The sequence below is a fragment of the Aspergillus heteromorphus genome (genome assembly GCF_003184545.1).
Source record: "Aspergillus heteromorphus CBS 117.55 chromosome Unknown BO70scaffold_27, whole genome shotgun sequence".
Lineage (NCBI taxonomy): Eukaryota > Fungi > Ascomycota > Eurotiomycetes > Eurotiales > Aspergillaceae > Aspergillus > Aspergillus heteromorphus.
Window position 1 is genome coordinate 402,357 of NW_020290432.1, and position 17,002 is coordinate 419,358.

General features: G+C 53.8%; 7 protein-coding genes across 7 annotated transcripts; 2 read left to right on the top strand and 5 right to left on the bottom strand.

Annotated features, from left to right (window-relative positions):
* Positions 1–41: 41 nt before the first annotated feature.
* BO70DRAFT_431925 (telomere length regulation TEL2 family protein) lies at positions 42–3,366 on the bottom strand (the record flags this gene model as incomplete). Its single annotated transcript, XM_025548274.1, has 6 exons — positions 42–516; positions 610–1,320; positions 1,381–1,915; positions 1,965–2,051; positions 2,106–2,453; positions 2,502–3,366. The coding sequence occupies 6 exons, from the start codon at positions 3,364–3,366 to the stop codon at positions 42–44; spliced, it is 3,021 nt and encodes a 1,006-aa protein (XP_025396332.1).
* A 174-nt stretch (positions 3,367–3,540) lies between these two features.
* BO70DRAFT_365142 (NEDD8-activating protein UBA3) lies at positions 3,541–5,527 on the top strand. Its single transcript, XM_025543990.1, has 6 exons — positions 3,541–3,797; positions 3,846–3,947; positions 4,000–4,005; positions 4,083–4,162; positions 4,214–4,510; positions 4,562–5,527. The coding sequence occupies exons 1-6, from the start codon at positions 3,769–3,771 to the stop codon at positions 5,311–5,313; spliced, it is 1,266 nt and encodes a 421-aa protein (XP_025396333.1). The 5' UTR covers positions 3,541–3,768; the 3' UTR covers positions 5,314–5,527.
* Positions 5,398–6,898, bottom strand: BO70DRAFT_389591 (DNA-directed RNA polymerase core subunit RPC40). Its single transcript, XM_025546090.1, has 3 exons — positions 6,801–6,898; positions 6,637–6,741; positions 5,398–6,554 (listed from the first exon to the last, which is right to left on the bottom strand). Exons 1-3 carry the CDS (start codon positions 6,843–6,845, stop codon positions 5,580–5,582), a joined length of 1,125 nt encoding a protein of 374 aa, XP_025396334.1. The 5' UTR covers positions 6,846–6,898; the 3' UTR covers positions 5,398–5,579.
* A 276-nt stretch (positions 6,899–7,174) lies between these two features.
* Positions 7,175–9,323, top strand: BO70DRAFT_365144 (NADH-quinone oxidoreductase subunit D). Its single transcript, XM_025543991.1, has 3 exons — positions 7,175–7,963; positions 8,027–8,747; positions 8,819–9,323. Exons 1-3 carry the CDS (start codon positions 7,289–7,291, stop codon positions 8,854–8,856), a joined length of 1,434 nt encoding a protein of 477 aa, XP_025396335.1. The 5' UTR covers positions 7,175–7,288; the 3' UTR covers positions 8,857–9,323.
* Positions 9,324–10,129: 806 nt separating this feature from the next.
* BO70DRAFT_373610 (ubiquitin-conjugating enzyme E2) lies at positions 10,130–10,893 on the bottom strand (the record flags this gene model as incomplete). Its single annotated transcript, XM_025544923.1, has 3 exons — positions 10,130–10,413; positions 10,479–10,628; positions 10,878–10,893. The coding sequence occupies 3 exons, from the start codon at positions 10,891–10,893 to the stop codon at positions 10,130–10,132; spliced, it is 450 nt and encodes a 149-aa protein (XP_025396336.1).
* A 738-nt stretch (positions 10,894–11,631) lies between these two features.
* On the bottom strand, positions 11,632–12,029 carry BO70DRAFT_122317 (uncharacterized protein). The gene has a single exon (XM_025537965.1). It carries the CDS (start codon positions 11,925–11,927, stop codon positions 11,673–11,675), a length of 255 nt encoding a protein of 84 aa, XP_025396337.1. The 5' UTR covers positions 11,928–12,029; the 3' UTR covers positions 11,632–11,672.
* A 452-nt stretch (positions 12,030–12,481) lies between these two features.
* Positions 12,482–13,732, bottom strand: BO70DRAFT_342864 (porphobilinogen deaminase; the record flags this gene model as incomplete). Its single annotated transcript, XM_025541391.1, has 2 exons — positions 13,300–13,732; positions 12,482–13,209 (listed from the first exon to the last, which is right to left on the bottom strand). The coding sequence occupies exons 1-2, from the start codon at positions 13,553–13,555 to the stop codon at positions 12,482–12,484; spliced, it is 984 nt and encodes a 327-aa protein (XP_025396338.1). The 5' UTR covers positions 13,556–13,732.
* Between the last annotated feature and the right edge of the window lie 3,270 nt (positions 13,733–17,002).

Below are 17,002 nucleotides of genomic sequence, written 5' to 3' on the forward strand. Positions count from 1 at the left end.
CCCCTCTTCCCCCTCGAAACCAGTTAAATAATATTCTTTTTCTAAAAAAAGAAATCAATACTTAAAACCCCTCCCACCCCCATCAACCGTCCCTGATACCTCTCGACCACCTCCCCCAACCTCACCATGACCCCCGCAGCCAGCGTCCTTACCTGCTCCCTCGGATCACTCTCATCCCTGACCGGCGCCGTCCGTTCAAACACCTCGCCCACCCACTCCCTCAGCTCCATGGTCTGGGTTGCAAACTCCGTGACCAGACGCTCTTCGCCCGACGTGCCGGATGCGATGTTCAGGTCCACGATCGCGAGGAACAGCGACAACAGGGCGGCGAGGATGAGCGGGTCGTCGCACATGGGTCGCGCGTGTAGCGAGAGCAGAAAGGTCAGGGTTTCGTGCGTGAGCGTGGGGAGGTACGGCGTGTAGGGGCCCATGGTGGAGAGGGTTAGGGAGAGGGTTTGGATGAGGAGGGTGAGGAGGTGCGGGGTGAAGAAGGGGTTGTAGGATGGGGAGGTCGTGCTGTTTTTGTGTTAGTTTGTGTGTGTGTGTTAAGGGGGGGGAGGGGGGGGGATTAGTTAAGTTTCAGGGAGGTACGGGGAGGGGAGGACGCACGAGGAAAATTGCAGCATCATGACTTCGAAGCGGCCCTTCAGGGGGAAGAAAAACCCCTGCGCGAGGACTTTATACAGGTCCTTGATGGTGGATTTCTGCCGCTGAGACTCGCGCTGTTGGCGTTTCTTCTCGACCTCCATTCTCGAGGAGAAGGTGCGGACTTTGAGGGCGTTCGGGCCGGTGAGGGTATCCGTAGCGGAGGCGGCTAGGGGTTCGAGCGAGGAGCGGGCAAGTTGTTTAGTTAGAGCTGCGATAGGCGATTTAGTAAGATACAGGGCTTCGAGATTCCCAGGGAGCTTTTTCGAGGGGAATGATGAGTTTTGTAGATCTGGCAGCTTCAGGGCTTTGGCGTCGGCCTCGCCGTTTCCGCCGAGTTCGCGGGCACTCAGACCCAAAGCTGTGAGGATGGCGGAGCGCTGGGGTTGCGAGAGGTCGCCGTCGAAGAAAATGGCCGAGAACCAGTGGCCCATTTTCAGTGGCTGGGAAACGATCAGCGCGATCATGCTTTGGAGTTGGTATTCGGGAAATTTGGCGATGTTGCCGTGCTCCTGGGAGCCGACGATCACCAGAGCCAGTTCTTCGAGGTTCTCGGCGAGTTCGGTGCCAAAGCCGGTCTTGCGGCGGATGAGGGACGGGGCGGTGGTTATGGCGAGCTCGTAGCGGTCGACGTTGTCGGTGTCGCGGAGGTAGATGATCAGGTCGCGGATGTATCTGGTGTGGTTAGTCGGAGAGGATGGGCTATTGTTGTGGTGGTGATTGTTGTGAACTTACACTGGTGGAGTCGGTTTGTTGCGCTGGACCAAGGTTGGGTCGTCGTCGGAATCTGATGGGTCTTCGTCGGGCTTCTCATATGGGATTAGGTCCTCATCTTCTTCCTCTTCGTTGTCTGAGTCCTCGATCTCTTCTATAGCAACGATCTTTGCAGTTCTTGCGGGTTTCTTTTTTTCACTGGCCCCTGATGGCGATGGTTTCTTGGTTTCTGGTAGCTTTGTCGCTGGTTCCTTTAACGACTGGATGGATTCGGCGGTGCCAACGGTATCATGTGCGTGGATGAGGTCCAAGTACCACAGCGATTCATCGCTCTCCATCTCTTCGAGATCGAACTTCATTCCCTTCCCCTGCTGCTCAATGAGTTGCGAGATTGCTGTTCCTATCAGCATACCCAGGAGGCGAGCTTTGCCCGACGAGGCCGCCAGGTGATTTGAAACCGTGTTGAGAAATATACCGGAGCGTCCGATGAACATCATCGCTGCAGGGTCGAGCCGCTGGAGGTAGCCTGCTGCTAAGAGAACCACTTGGGTATTGGCTAAGGGGCGTTAGTATATTGACGCCGACAAATTACAAGGGAATGGTACCTTCTTGCGACCTGATTGGGGCATGCTTGATATAGAATTTGTCACCCGATTGATCCATGCTCTTCTGAATCAAGGTATTCATCAGGTCTGCACAAACTCTTGTCAGTAAACCAAACTTTATGGATAGAGCGTTGAACTCACCTTCTTGCTGTGCGATATTAGCCAGCAATGCTCGACGAAGCCCGACAGTATAGATTGAGCCACCCTGGCCCTTAGACAGCCAGTCTATGAGTTGAGTTTGCAGATGTGGCCGTCCTTGGATGACAACTGAACATAAGGCCGCCACGCTGCTGATCACATCGGTTGGCGCATTAGTGGTCTTGTCACCAGGTATCTCAGTCGAGAAGTATTTCCTTTCAACATCCCGGAAGATAGCCTCCAGCACGGCAACCTGCTCTGTTGACCGAAGATGGCCAAAGAGCGTGCTGTATCGTTGAGACTGGGCTTGCTGGACGAGGAGACCGATGTAGATTTCTCTGACCAGTTGGTCTAGATTCAATTAGCACATGGACCTGATGGATATGAAGCTTATCATACCGGTATATCCGAGACTCAATGATCTGCCGGTTAGCAAGGCCAACGCTTTCCAAGCCTCTTCACCGTCGAGAGAGATCTTAGAAGCCATGTGGCAGACGTTGGCACCTATCCAGGATGCATACTTCGAGCCTTCTCCAACCCACGAGACCGAAGAAGCTCCATCGAGATCATTCACCAACGTTAGTGCTTCTGCCGCCGTCGACAGAACTCTACCTGCCGCGATAAGTGAGAGTAGCTCTCTCCAAGCCACTTGCTTCTGCGCCGCATTGCTGTAGAGATCTTCAATCTCCGCATGCAGGCGAAACGCGAAGTCGCTCGGTTCCAACAAAGCGGAAATGACCGCAAGGACGTCCCTGATCTGGATATTATGACCCGATGACTTCGCATGCTGCGCCGATGAACGGCAGGCCGTTATGAGAGAACGGAGCCGGGCCACCAAGCAGCTGATGCCCGCAACGCTACTGAGACATCTCAACAGCGCACACCGTGATTTCTTATTCCCGGATTTGGAGGCCTTCGATCGGGTATTTAGAAAGTCCCAGTGGTCGGGAATCGTAATGGTCACCAAAGCATTGAGGATCTGCGCCGTTACCGGGCGGGGGACCCGGATGTCGAAGTCCTTAGAAGCGATTGTCTTGTTCGAGGGGTCTAGTACTGCCAGAACGGTCGCGAGTTCATCCTGATCGGGCTGGGACTTCAGGACAGCCAGAATATGCTCTGAGGAGGTGGCGTCCCCGGGGAGATCGGCTTTCCGGGAGTCGCGCCTGTCAGAGGGAGCCTCGCGATGCGACTCCTCCGCGGCAGCCGACAAGACAGGCTGCTGGTCATGCTTGACCGTCTTGATCGCTGTCAGTAGACCATCCATTTTACGAGTGTGACATTGTCCTCGTTTTCTTGGGGGGGAAAGAAGACCGGATTGCAGAAGTGGAGGAAATTAATTGTATGTCGCGGCGGGGTCACGTGGGGCGGAGCTGTATCGGGACGGTCGAGGCCTGGCAGCCTGGCAGCCTGGCAGCTTCCTCCTGCTTCCTGCTTCCTGCTTCGTCCCCTCGTCATTCCCCTCCCCTCGGTGGTCCTTGCACTCACCAGCTCTGTTTTGGGTACTGCATTCGGCTGTGTTTGGTACTTTTTCCATCCAACATATACCCCCATCAATTTATTGTTTTCTAATAAGGCACGAGAAACACTTGCCTAAACGGACTGCGATCTAGAGCGACGGCGATTGGGTGTTTATTGTCGCGCTGGACTAGAGAGGATATCCACCACAATGGCATCCCCAGACGTACCTCCTCGATGGTGAAGTAACTTCTGCGGTCCCATCGCTCTGATACTGATACCGCCTAGGACACATCTATACAAGGTCTTGACCAAGTCGGGTCCTTTTAGCGACGAGGACTGGGTTCCTGGACCGGAGACAATTACTTCTCTGGAATCATCCAAAATTCTGTAGGTGTCTTTGGACATGGAGATACGATGCAGGTCACTAACGCATGTCTAGGGTTATGTTCGTATTTGGTCCCCTCATGATTCGAATTCCGTCTTCAGGAGTTATGTAGGGAACTAACCACGCGCCATCTATAGAGGGGCTGGTGGCTTAGGATGCGAGATTCTCAAAAATCTTGCCCTGTCAGGCTTTAAGGACATCCATGTCATTGACATGGGTAAGTTCCCTGCAGCAATGCGCAACCAGACCAGACGCCTAACGTTTTCAGATACGATCGATATCTCCAACCTAAACCGACAGTTCTTGTTCCGCCAAGCCGATATAGGCAAGCCTAAGGCAGAGGTTGCCGCCGCATTTGTAGAACGTCGGGTGAAAGGAGTCAAGATCACGCCGTTCGTAGGCAAGATCCAGGACAAGGATGAGGATTACTACATGCAGTTTAAAATCATCGTTTGTGGCCTTGACAGTATCGAAGCCAGGCGATGGATCAACTCCACGCTAGTGGGGATGGTCGATTTTGAGGATCCGGAAAGCTTGAAGCCGCTCATCGATGGAGGAACGGAAGGTAGGCTTGCTTAAAGTGAGAAAGCAACCGAGGCAGCTAAACAGGGAATAGGTTTCAAGGGCCAGGCACGTGTGATCCTACCCTCGCTTTCCTCTTGCATTGAGTGTCAGCTCGATATGCACGCACCCCGACCTGCAGTCCCTCTCTGCACCATCGCAACCATCCCGCGTCAACCTCAACACTGCATCGAATGGGCCCATCAGATCGCCTGGCAGGAACAGCGCAAAGATGACTCCTTCGACAGTGACGACCTGGAACATATCGGATGGGTGTACAGCGCTGCCCTCGAGCGGGCGAAGCAATTCCAGATCCCCGGAATCACCTTCCAGATGACCCAGGGCGTGGTGAAGAACATTATCCCCGCTATTGCCTCAACCAACGCAGTTATCGCAGCTGCTACGACGTCCGAGGCGTTGAAGATCGCCACCTCGTGCAACCCCTATCTCGAAAACTACATGATGTACGCGGGCGAGGAGGGTGTCTACACATACACCTTCGAGGCGGAGAAGAAACCGGATTGTCCGGTGTGTGGGAACCTCGCGCGGAAGTTGACAGTGGATCCGAACATGACGCTGGAAGTGTTCATCGAGACACTTGGAGAACGGCCCGAGGCGCAGCTGAAGAAGCCCAGTATGAGAACGGAGGAGAAAACGCTCTACCAGCGGTTCCCGCCTCAGTTGGAGGAGCAGACCCGGCACAATCTGAAGCTGAAGCTAAAAGAGCTGATCGAGGATGGCCAGGAAATCGCAGTCAGTGACCCGGCGTATACCATCGATTTCCGCTTCCGACTGTCATTCCAATGAAGACAAAGCAGTCCTCTCCAAGATGAACGGACATGCGCCTACGCTACGAAGAATACACGATTCTCTGATGATCATATTTGAAGACCTAGGAAGTCAAATCTGCTTTTTCTATCCCTCAAGGATCCCAGTCCAGACTCCCAGCAATTGTAAAGAAGGTTGTCACCGACTTTTTCGTAAATGTACAAAATCAACAACAAGACAAGCACAATCCAACGCCTGGCCAATGCATTATATAGCTTTGAATCATTTTTTTACGGACGAGGCACTTAGCGCATCAGGTCCGTCAAGCCCCTCTTCCATCTGGCGCATTTGAGCTTCAGCACCTTCACACTTTCCAGGAAGAGCGTGTCGCTCTCGAACTGGCCAACGCTCTCCACGTTGAAGATGAAGTGGTCGCGCAGGCGACCGAGCTTGACCTTGCCCTGGAACTCCTCGTGTCGGAGGCATTCCCTGCTGACGGTGTCGTTGAAGGCATCGACAACGACAGCCTTGGATTCGCCTTCGTGGCCCTCGTATCCGCTTCCCTTCTGTGACGCCTCCTCGCGAGAGACCGGCTCAAGGCCGATGACACCCTTGGGGAAGCACTTGGCGAACTTCTTGGCGTCGTCTCCGAGGATGGGGCGGAGGATCTTGATATCGGGCATCAGACGGTAGGAGGCCGTGGCGACGGGCGAGAACTTGGCGTGGTCGGCACCGATTCCCTTGATGCAGTGAAGTTCCATGTCGATCTTCTGACCGGGACGAAGCTTGGCGACCAGGATATCGGGGTTGACGGGCTGGAAGGTATCGTCCCCGAAGAAGAACTGCTCCTGACGACCGACGGGGTGGAAGGTGATATCCTTGGCGTAGACGTGGGCGTTGTTGTAGATCTTGCGGGGGTCGTCTTCCTTGGGATCGGCGTTGGGGTTCTTGGTGCATTCGACGTCCAGGCGCAGGACGATGGTGTTGTAGTCGGCGGGGCTGCTGCCGCTCTCGGGATCGTCTTCCGTGGGCTTCTTGAACCAGCGCATCCAATTGATGCCCTCCACCGAGCCCTTGAACGGGATCAGACCCAGACGCTGCGCGAGCACTTCGTCCTGGATGACGGAGGTGTTGTTGTGCACGAAAACGTATTCAATGGCCACGCTGGGGACCTCCGCCATGAGGATACGACGGAAGGCATTGGCTATCGAGGCATCGACACCGATGAGAGAGAAGGAGGATTCGAATCGCTCGTTCCGGTGGAATTCGATCTTGAAGTCCTATATTTCGCGCCAGGTGTGAGCAGCGGGCAAGACGGGAAGGAACGGCATCTGTGTGCTCAGCCGGGTCTGACGGACGTACATTTTGGAACTTCTCCAGGGACCATTCGTGCGACTCTCCAGGCCAGTGACCGGGGAAATCTGTGGAGGGAATGTTGGCGACGGTCTCGAAGTTGATGTCGACGATCTGGAATCGCAATCAGTATGGCAGGGCAGGCGGGAGAGTGGCGGAGGAATCGAGCATACCCTTCTGCGATCGAGCTCCTCCTGCGAAACGATGAGGGGCGCCATGATGGACCAGGAGTTGGGGGAGGGGAGGAGGGCAACGGACAAGGTGGGAATGGACGACCGGGAGAGCAACTGGGAAAAGTTCTTTGGCCGACGCGGCAGTATTTTCTGCATGGCGAGGGCGGTCAAGTTTGGGGGGGGGGGGGGGTTTCTCTAGGTGTCTAAAGCGCACCCAGTACTGGGCAGAGGTGGAACTAGCGCGGCGCGCAATAAACGGGATCCGCAGGCCAACCAGAGGCGGCCTGATGACCAGCAGCTGGCTCACGTGACGGCCCAAATTGTATCTCGAGTGGAAAGCAGCAACCTCCAATCTGGTCAAGGTAGCGTCACCACGTCGACCCAATCCCCGCAAATCCCCCCTCCTCCAACCCATTGCGTCTGGATTGAGGGCTCCCCCGCCTCGCCTCCTCGTCCTCGTCCTCATTCCTCACTCCCCGCTCACCCGAATGGCTACCTCCTTCACTCGCCTCGCGGGCAGCGCGCCCAAAAGGCTCTGCCTCCGCCCCTCTCCCTTCGCCTCCAGAAACGCTGCTATCCCCAGATGTCGCTCAATTGCCACGTCGCTGCCTCGCCGGCACGCCGAGCCGACCAGCTACCAGGCCACCCGCCTCATTCCGACCGACCCGACCTTCACATCGCTGGCTAACAAGGAGGGCCCTACCGAGGCCCAGGTCGGCGCAGCTCTCGAGTCCGAGGACGAGGGTGTCGGCCGCAAGATCCGCCATTACACTGTCAACTTCGGTCCTCAGCATCCGGCCGCGCACGGTGTGTTGCGTCTGATTCTGGAGCTCAATGGCGAAGAGATCGTCCGCGCCGATCCCCACGTCGGTCTGCTACACCGTGGTACCGAGAAGTTGATCGAATACAAGACCTACATGCAGGCCCTGCCGTATTTCGACCGGTTGGACTATGTTTCCATGATGACCAACGAGCAGTGTTTCTCCCTGGCTGTTGAGAAGCTGCTGAACATCGAGATCCCCGAGAGAGCCAAGTACATCCGCACATTGTTCGGCGAGATGACCCGAATCCTGAACCACCTCATGTCCGTCCTTTCCCACGCGATGGATGTTGGTGCTCTGACGCCTTTCCTGTGGGGTTTCGAGGAGCGTGAGAAGCTGATGGTAGGTTGAAATCCTGACCCGTGGACCGGGGGCCACAGTGAACTGACCCATGGCTTGAATTAGGAATTCTACGAGCGTGTCTCCGGTGCCCGTCTCCACGCTGCCTACGTCCGCCCCGGTGGTGTGTCCCAGGATATCCCCATTGGTCTGCTCGACGACATCTACCAGTGGGCCACTCAGTTCGGTGACCGCATTGACGAGACCGAGGAGCTGCTCACGGATAACCGTATCTGGAAGGCCAGAACCCAGGGTGTTGGTGTTGTGCCGGCTGCTGATGCGCTGAACATGAGTTTCACCGGTGTCATGCTGCGTGGTTCCGGTGTCCCCTTCGATATCCGCAAGTCCCAGCCGTACGATGCGTACGACCAGGTCGAGTTCGACGTGCCCGTCGGTGTCAACGGTGACTGCTACGACCGTTACCTCTGCCGTATGGAGGAGTTCCGTCAGTCCCTGCGCATCATCGTCCAGTGCCTGAACCAGATGCCCGCCGGTCCCGTCCGTGTCGAGGACTACAAGATCTCCCCCCCGCCCCGCGCGGCCATGAAGGAGAACATGGAGGCTCTGATCCACCACTTCCTCCTGTTCACCAAGGGTTACTCCGTCCCCCCCGGTGAGACCTACTCCGCCATCGAGGCCCCCAAGGGTGAGATGGGTGTGTTCCTGGTCAGTGACGGTACCGAGCGGCCGTACCGCTGCAAGATCCGTGCTCCCGGTTTCGCTCACCTGGGTGGTTTCGACCAAGTGTCCCGTGGTCACTTGCTGGCCGATGCTGTTGCTATCATCGGTGAGTTTATCCCAACCCAATCTTACTCTTTTCCTTCCCCACCAACCAACTCCAATACTAACCAATCCCAGGAACGATGGATCTCGTGTTCGGTGAAGTCGACCGGTAGAATTGGATGGGACCGTTCTGATCTCCAGGATCTGTTATTATAACAACAGCTACGCTCCAGCTTAAGAACAACATACACATGACCCCTGGTGGATTGGTGCAAAATCTCGTTTAGACATGCAGATATACCAAGAAAGATTAATTGTTCCTACCTACCTACCTACCTACCCTTGTGTGCAAGTTGAGTTGTGTTGTGTAACAGGTACCCTGTCGGTCATTCAAACCAACTCACTCAATTCCTCCGCTGTCTGTATTTTTTTTTTATCTTTTGACCTGGCGTTTGAATTTCTTTTTGTCCGTGTCTGTGTCTGTGTCTGTATCTGTTACAGTGATCTATCTACCTACCTACCTCCCTACCTACGTCCCATGACTTGTGTGTTTCTTTTCTTTTCTTCTCTTTTCTTTTTATCTTGCCATAACCCTGTGTATAGTGTCTCGAAACAAACAAATCTGTTGATGAAAGTTGTGGATGTTTGCTTTTCTGAGTAGGTGGGGGGGGGGAGAGTCTTATAAAATACAGTATAACTACGGATTACGTGAGTATTTAATTCAGGGTAGTGTAGTTATATGGAGAGAAAGGAGAGAGAAAGGGAGGGTGTGGAAGGAAGAGAGAGAGAGGGAGAGGGTGAGGGGGAAAAAAGTTACATACTATTACCAAGATAGCAAGGTAGCAGACAGACAGACAGAGTAAAGCAATATCCGACTGACTATATCCCATGCTAGTTAACTCCGCCTTTACTGACATAATGACCTAATCCAACATAGTAACCTAACCTAAAACCCAAGCTATGGAAAACGCCGTGGCGTTTGTCGGAAATATATGAAGTACTGTAGATGAAAGTCGCGCCAATGCTAATGCAAGTTAAGTTCTCTTCTCTTCCTGAGTCCCCTCCTCATCATCATCTTCTTCATCCTCGTACCTCACTCTCAGTTCTTAGTTCTCAGTTCTCAGTTCTCAGCCGTCGCTCGGCGCATAGATATCTGTAGCCTGTAGCCTGTAGCCTGTACCATACCTAACCCACCCGGCAGAATGCAGAATATCCTATCCATATCCATTATCCATCCGATTAATCCATTCCTGTGCATTCCATTCCTATCCACCCACTGATCCCATTTCCACATGCACATCCCCTATCCACAATCCAAACGTAACCCCAGTCCACAATCAATCAATCCAAGAATCACATGCCTTCCGTCCCCCCCCCTTTCCCCCTCTGATCAATTAATAAAATAAAAATACACCCCCACCTCATCCCAATGCCAGCCATCAAAAACTATACATTATCATCATCATAAAAGAAATTAATATCCCTGGGCCTGCGCCGATTATACGACACGAAGTCCTTGTCGCCGGGGGGCCGCTCGTCACGCGAATTGGCGGTCAACATGCTCTGGATGCTCATGCAGACGCTCTCGACCGTCTGCACGGGCGACCACCCCGCGGAACTGAGCAGATCCAGACATATTATCCCGTTGCTGTAGATGTGTGGGTGGATGGGGATCGGGCGCGGGGTTTCGGTTGTGGGGGCGAGTTCGATAAATTGGACTTCTGGGGGTTCTAGAATAGGTAAATTGGTTGGCTGGTTGGCTGGTTTTTGGTTGGGTGGGTGGGTGGCAAGGTACCAATAGGGTATTTATTGCTGAAGGTGAATTTCAGCCGGTAGATCTGGTTCAGGTACAGCGGGTTGGAGTCGAGGACTTGGATGTCCATTTGCCATTCTTCTAGGTTGTCGGATTTGACGATTGTGATTCCGGGGGGAGGTGGTCTTTCAACTGCGATGGGAGGGGTTGGTTAGTGGAGTTGTTGGATTGGGTGGATGTATGCCGTAGGGTATGTGTATCATGGCGGAGGGAATGTAGAGGTGAGATATCATGGCGGAGGAGATAGGGAGGAAGGGAATGTAGGCTGGTAGGGTGTGGTAGATAGATACCTTGAGGAGCTCCTGTAGTGCCGGGCCGTGTCATTAGCTGACCTGATCAAGAGTCTTCGGAATGGGGGTGGGGGAATTACCTTGCTCAGACGTTTGGTAGCAAACATGATGGGCACGGTGCCTCGGGGACGCACTTCACTGCAGCCGAACTAGACCAGGTCGTAGTGAAGAGGTGATGGTGAGGCGGGCGGACCAGTGCCGTCGAGGGTAGATCTCGGAGGCGCAGAGATAGATAAATGTATGACGTCTGCTAACGGCGGCGGGGTGATTGACGGCGGAAGGCAAGGAGCCCGATCTGAGGGTCGCAGGGAAGATCCGGGGATGGTGAGATGACGAGAGACGGGAGACAATGGCTGGTATTTATTTAAGAGGGGGGGGGGGGGGTGAGAGTAAGTAGTAAGGAGAAGGAGGAAGAGAAAGTGGAGGAGGGGAGGAGGGGAGGGAGGGACATTGAAGAAGGCACTAAGTGACATCCGGCCGGGCGATCATCTGCTGGCCCGTTGCTCCGCCCCTCGCCGCCCGGTGATGATTGGCCCCGCCCGATCACACTCTCGCTGACTCCCCCACGTGATGTCCGCCCACCTGATTCGGTCACTACACTACAATCCGACAAGAAATGGAATATTATCTGCAGGGGCCTCGACGAATATCAAGCCCTCACAGCAAACCAAGAAACACGATAAGACAAAACAAGACAAGATGCCAGATCAAAGTATAGTAGTACATGTATCTTGGCTTCCGCGGCCGCTTTTGATTGATAGGAGAAGCTCGGATATGCCATTCTCCAAAGACACCCTCGCATAAAGCAGGTCGAACGCGAATAATATCAGGATCCCTGCTAAAGAACAACCATAGCCATGATCAGACAAAAAAAAAAAAAGTCTGTTTAACAGTCTGGTGTTGAGAGTTTATCCTCCGCCGTATCCTCCAACGCCGGATTCCGGAAGTAGGGCATGCCGCCTATATCCGCGCATGCCTTCTGATCATAAACCCACGCGAAGGTCCGGCTCAAATGGTCTCGACACTCGCGGGGGATCGTGATCTGGACGGTCACGTTAAGACTTGGCCCAGACTTGAGCAATGTCTCCATCCGAACTTCGTGCTTCCAGTATTTTACGTAAGATTCAAAGTTCCTCGTCATGAACTTTGAATCCTGGCGATCTCTGGAAGAGATGAGCGGTCTTGTGGGAATGATTTTATCGATGGCATCACATTAGAAGATTTGTACGAGTATTAACCACATTGGCTTTTGCTGGTTTAATCGTCTGTTCGTGAACTGATGTCCCATCAAATTATAGGTAGTAGTGTCATTAAGATTTGCTTTTAGGATACAGTCAAGACATTGATACTCCTATGCCCTCCTCCAAGAGATTTTGCCGACGTAGCATGCCGTGAAAGCTGTGCCCCCTTGGAGCAGTTTGGTCAACACCATGAATGAGGGTAATCGATAGTTTGGAAATTGGGATGGGGTTTGAAGACTGTGGGAGTTGGCATGGTTTCAAAAATCGTTTGCGTTCGTGATAAATTCGGCTTGTTTGGCGTCTGGAGGGTTCTCTATAACGGCTTTCGTGGTTATCATTCTTGGTGGCAGCATGTTTTCCCTGATTATCAGATGGAAGCTGGGTCTCGTGGTTATATAGGAACGTACCCTGTACCTCTTAAGCCACACCCCATGTAAGAACAGACGCAAGAAATCTATTCCTTAGCCGGCCTCGTCTCATTAATCTCCCCCAAAATCCTATCCGCGCCCCCCCTGACCAACTTCTCCGCGACCTCTCTCCCCAGCCTAACCGCCTCGTCCACCACCCTAACCTCCCCATCGACCGTCTCCTCAACCGCCCTCTCGCCATCCAAACTCACCACAATAGCCCTCACCCTCAACACCCCCTGTTCCACCCACTCCGTCTCCACCCCAATCGGCACACTGCACCCGCCCTCCAACGTCCTCATCAACTCCCTCTCGGCTAAACACGCCAAAGTCGACCCCACATCCGCCAACCCCTCCAACAACTGCTCCGTCGCCGTATCCCCCTTCCGAATCTCCAACCCCAGCGCTCCCTGCCCCACCGCATGCAAAATCCCCCCATCCTTCGAACCAAGGTACTGCGTAATCCGTCCCTTCAGACCAATGCGCTCCAGCCCCGCCGCAGACATCACCATGCACGTGTACTCGCCCTCGGGGTGATCCACCTTCGCGAGCCGCGTCTCCACGTTCCCGCGGAGGTTCGCGAACTTGAGGTGCGGGTATAGCCGACGGAGCTGGGCGGAGCGGCGCACGGAGGACGTCCCCACGACTGCCCCATGAGGAAGAGTCGCGAGACTGGTGTAGGGCAGGCCGGATTTGACGATTAGGGCGTCGCGCGGGTCGTCGCGGAGGGGGATGGCGGCAAGCGCGCAGGTTGAGGGGAGAGTTGTGGGCATGTCTATTGACATTGCATTATTCATTAGTTCTTGCATGAACGATTTTGGGGTCCTAGTTATAGATAGAGGGGGGGGGGAAGGGGGGGACTCACCCTTCAGACAGTGCACGATAACGTCCAATTCGCCCGAGTTGAGCTTCTCCTCTAATTCAGCAGTCCAGAGACTCTTCGCGCCGAAGCTGTACAGCGCCGTCGACTTGTCCTTATCACCGAGGGTGTGTAGCGTCTCGATCTCGAAGCTCCGTGTTGGCGCGAGCTTCTGCAGGCTGGCGCGGATTCCCTCGGCCTGGACGACGGCCAGGTTGGAGCGGCGGGTGCCGATGCGGACGGGGGGTTGGGACGATGTCATTGTTGTTGATGGATGCTGTGGGCGTGGTGGAGTGTGGAGTGTGGTTGAGAGGGAGGAATGAGGGAGAGGGGGGTTATGAATTGGAGAAACGCATGCTGGGTCCGTCGGTCTGCTCGGAGTGTTAGCTACTAAATAGGTAGTATCTGCTCCGTACTCCGATTGACTCGGAGGCGATCCATAGTCTACAGCGGGGCCGATTCGAATCGTACGGTCTGTCTGGCGTGCTCGGCCCGTACCAAAGTTACCACGTCCCGCGCTTGGCTGCTTCGGGCTGGCGAAGGCCGGGCTTGGCAGGGCGGTGGGGTTTGGCAGTTATAGCCTTAGGCAGGAATAAGGCACACAATGGCCCTGCCTACTCCTTCCTATTATATTGGCGCACAGGCCGTTCCTGCCTGTTATTGTTGCTGTGTGTTCTTGCAACTATATAAGTAGTCTCATCTCCCCCCCCTTTTTGACACTTCCCGGTCTGTCTCTTCGACTTCAACCATCATCATAGTTTACCTTTACTCGATCCCATCTTTCTCTCCCCGAGAAGGCAATACGTGGTAAGAGTCGAAGACGCGACCCGCGTCCAAAGTACTCGACGTATCCACCGTGATGGTAAAAGGAGAGGAACTATTCCTTACAGTCCCTGAAAAAGTGTCGACGGAAGTACTTTTAGCAATAAACAAGGTATGATCTTGCTGAAACAGCACGACAGCATGGAGATAATCTTACAGAAATGGAACGAGAGATATCCTCTCGTGCTGCGCAGTACTATGAGTTTGAAAAGGATATCGATTGCCCCTTTTACTAAACGCATCCAGTAACTAGCTCGTGCATACGGCATACACCCGGTTCTCCGGGCTTGAAACGAACTGGAATGGTATATATACCCACCGGATAAAGTCACAGGACGGATGAATTAGTTGATTGAGACTGGGGTACACCAGCCGGAGCTGTGCTTTAAAAAGAACCCACTACAAAGCCCGTGAGGAGTCAGATAGTTTGGCAGATATCAGGAATGAGCAACAAGTGGTCTCCCGCGTATGGGAAATCTCGCGCATCCTGATGTTCACAGTGATACTATATCCACAGGTCGAGCGCTATATGCCTTTTAGCTTTACTACTATCGCACATGTCTCCATTACCGCACTCCAATTCTTTATAACGAGATTGTTCAACTTTAGAGTCCCCTTTCCCTTACTCAACGGGAATACCAAATTGCTTCTTTGGACATTTCAGCGACTCAAAATAACTAATGCTCCATATTCCAGATTGATCGATGAGTACCTACTTACACATCTAGTAGATCCTACAGACTCAGTCAAGTCATCGTATCATAAATTGAATTCAATTGACTCTTATTCTCAAATACCTCCTACACCAATCCCAGATGCCATATCCCCACTCATATCTACGCCTCTATTCTTACACTCCATGTCTTCAATCGCAACCCAGAATAACCAGTAACACTGTACCCCTACTCAGCCCCCTCCTGCAGATACAACTCATCCAAAACCCCCCCACAATACTTCCGATAATACATCTCCCCCTTCCACCCGCGCCTCTCCGACCGAATCCCCACCGTCCGCCACCCCTCCGCCCGCAGCCGCGCAATCCGCTCCTCTCTCCCCTCCTTGAGCTGTTCACGTCCAGACCCAGACCCAGACCCAGACCCAGACCTCCCATGCATAGACCCCGCCCCCCCTTCTGCTGCCCCAGACCCGGAACCAGAACCAGAACCAGAACCAGACCCCGCCCCCCCAACCTTCACCGGACTAAAACTCCAAAACGACCCAGACCGTCTCATGCCCTTCGACACCCGCCTCGCGCGCTGCATCTCCGTCACCTCGTCAATGAGACCCTGCATCGTGGCTATACTGGCTGCGATCTGCTCGCGCAGGAAGAGGATCGTGTGGTTGTGTGTGGCTATGTGCGCGTGCGTGTGCGTGTGTTTGTTGAGCATGGTTGGTGCGTATCTTGGTCTTGATTCGGATGCAGAGCGATTGTTGGAATCGTGTCCTTTTTTCTTTTTCTTCGGTTGGGGTGTGGGTATAGCCCCCGCTGAGGATGATGGGGTTGGATTTGAGGTTGGGGTTGAATCTGAGGTTGGGGTTGAAGAAGGGTCGGACGGAAAAGAAGGGGAAGGGATCGGAGAGGGAGAGGGAAAGGGAGAAGAGAAGGTTAGTGGTGTCGTCACCCGCGGAACGATGCGTAGTGGGAGTGGAGGCATGCCCGGTATCTTGGGGGTTTCGATGGTCGTGGTGTAGCTGGTTTCGAAGGGGGGGAGGGTGTAGGTTGATGTTGTGGTGGTGGTGGAGGATTTGCGGATTTTGAGGGGGGAGGGGAGGAGGGGGTTTTTCGCGGACTTGGAATGAGGATGAGGGTTGGGTTTGGGTTTGGGTTCGGGTTCGGGGGTGTGGATGGGGGTGTAGCCTTGATTTTGGGATTGGTGTCTGGGGCCGTGGAGGGGGTTAGGGGTGGAGGTAGAGGGAGAGGGAGAGGGAGATGTAGAGGCAGAGGCAGAGGCAGAGGCAGAGTCCGAGTCCGACACAGGAGGAGTAAGGGCGGATCTCAGCCACTCTCTGCTATGAGCTTCGGTTTCATCTTCATCTTCATCTTCATCTTCATCTTCATCTTTATCTTCATGGAGATGTTCGTTTCCGAGTCCCTTTCCAAAGACCGCAGATCCAGATCCAGATCCAGATTGAAATTGAGATCCAAAACATGCAGAAGTATCCGCGGATGCAGACACAGATGCAAAAGTCGACCCATTCCCAAGAGACCCTCTTCCATCTTTTTCTCCAGGTCCCCTTCCAGATCCAGATCCAGATCCAATCACCTCATCGAGCATATCCTCCAGACTACTCGCCAGCGTCGAGGTAGGGCTATTCTCCTCTCCCCGTAACCAAGAATCGTTCTCAAGAGTGTCATGGTGGTCAGATTCATCATAAACGTGACCGTGACGTGCAGAAGACGCAGACGCAGAACTAGAATCATCACCGTCACCATCACGATACCCAACCCCATACCGACAATCACTCTCATCCTCCCCTCCTCCAGTAGATAGAGATGAAGACGCAACCGGAATCAACTCAGGCAACCACACCCCCGCAGCCAGAAACCCCTCGAGCGCACTCATCAGCAACGGCAACTTATGTCGTGAGTATGTGTGTGCCGCTACGCCCATCCCCTCGTACGAGATGGCGAGGTAGAAGGTTAGGTAGGTTTTGTGGATCTGTCATCTCGGTTAGTGTCTTGTGTGCTGTATGTTGTTTTGCTTTTGTTTGTTTGATTGCTTTTTTTTAGACTTTTTGAGGGGAGGGGGGCTGTGTAGGGTTGGTTTGGGGAGATATTGTGGCTGTAACTGTGGCTGTGGATGTGGGGAAGGGTATGGGGAAGGACGTGGATTAATATGGTAGGATAGGATAGGAGAGGATATAATAGACTTGGGGATTGTCGCGT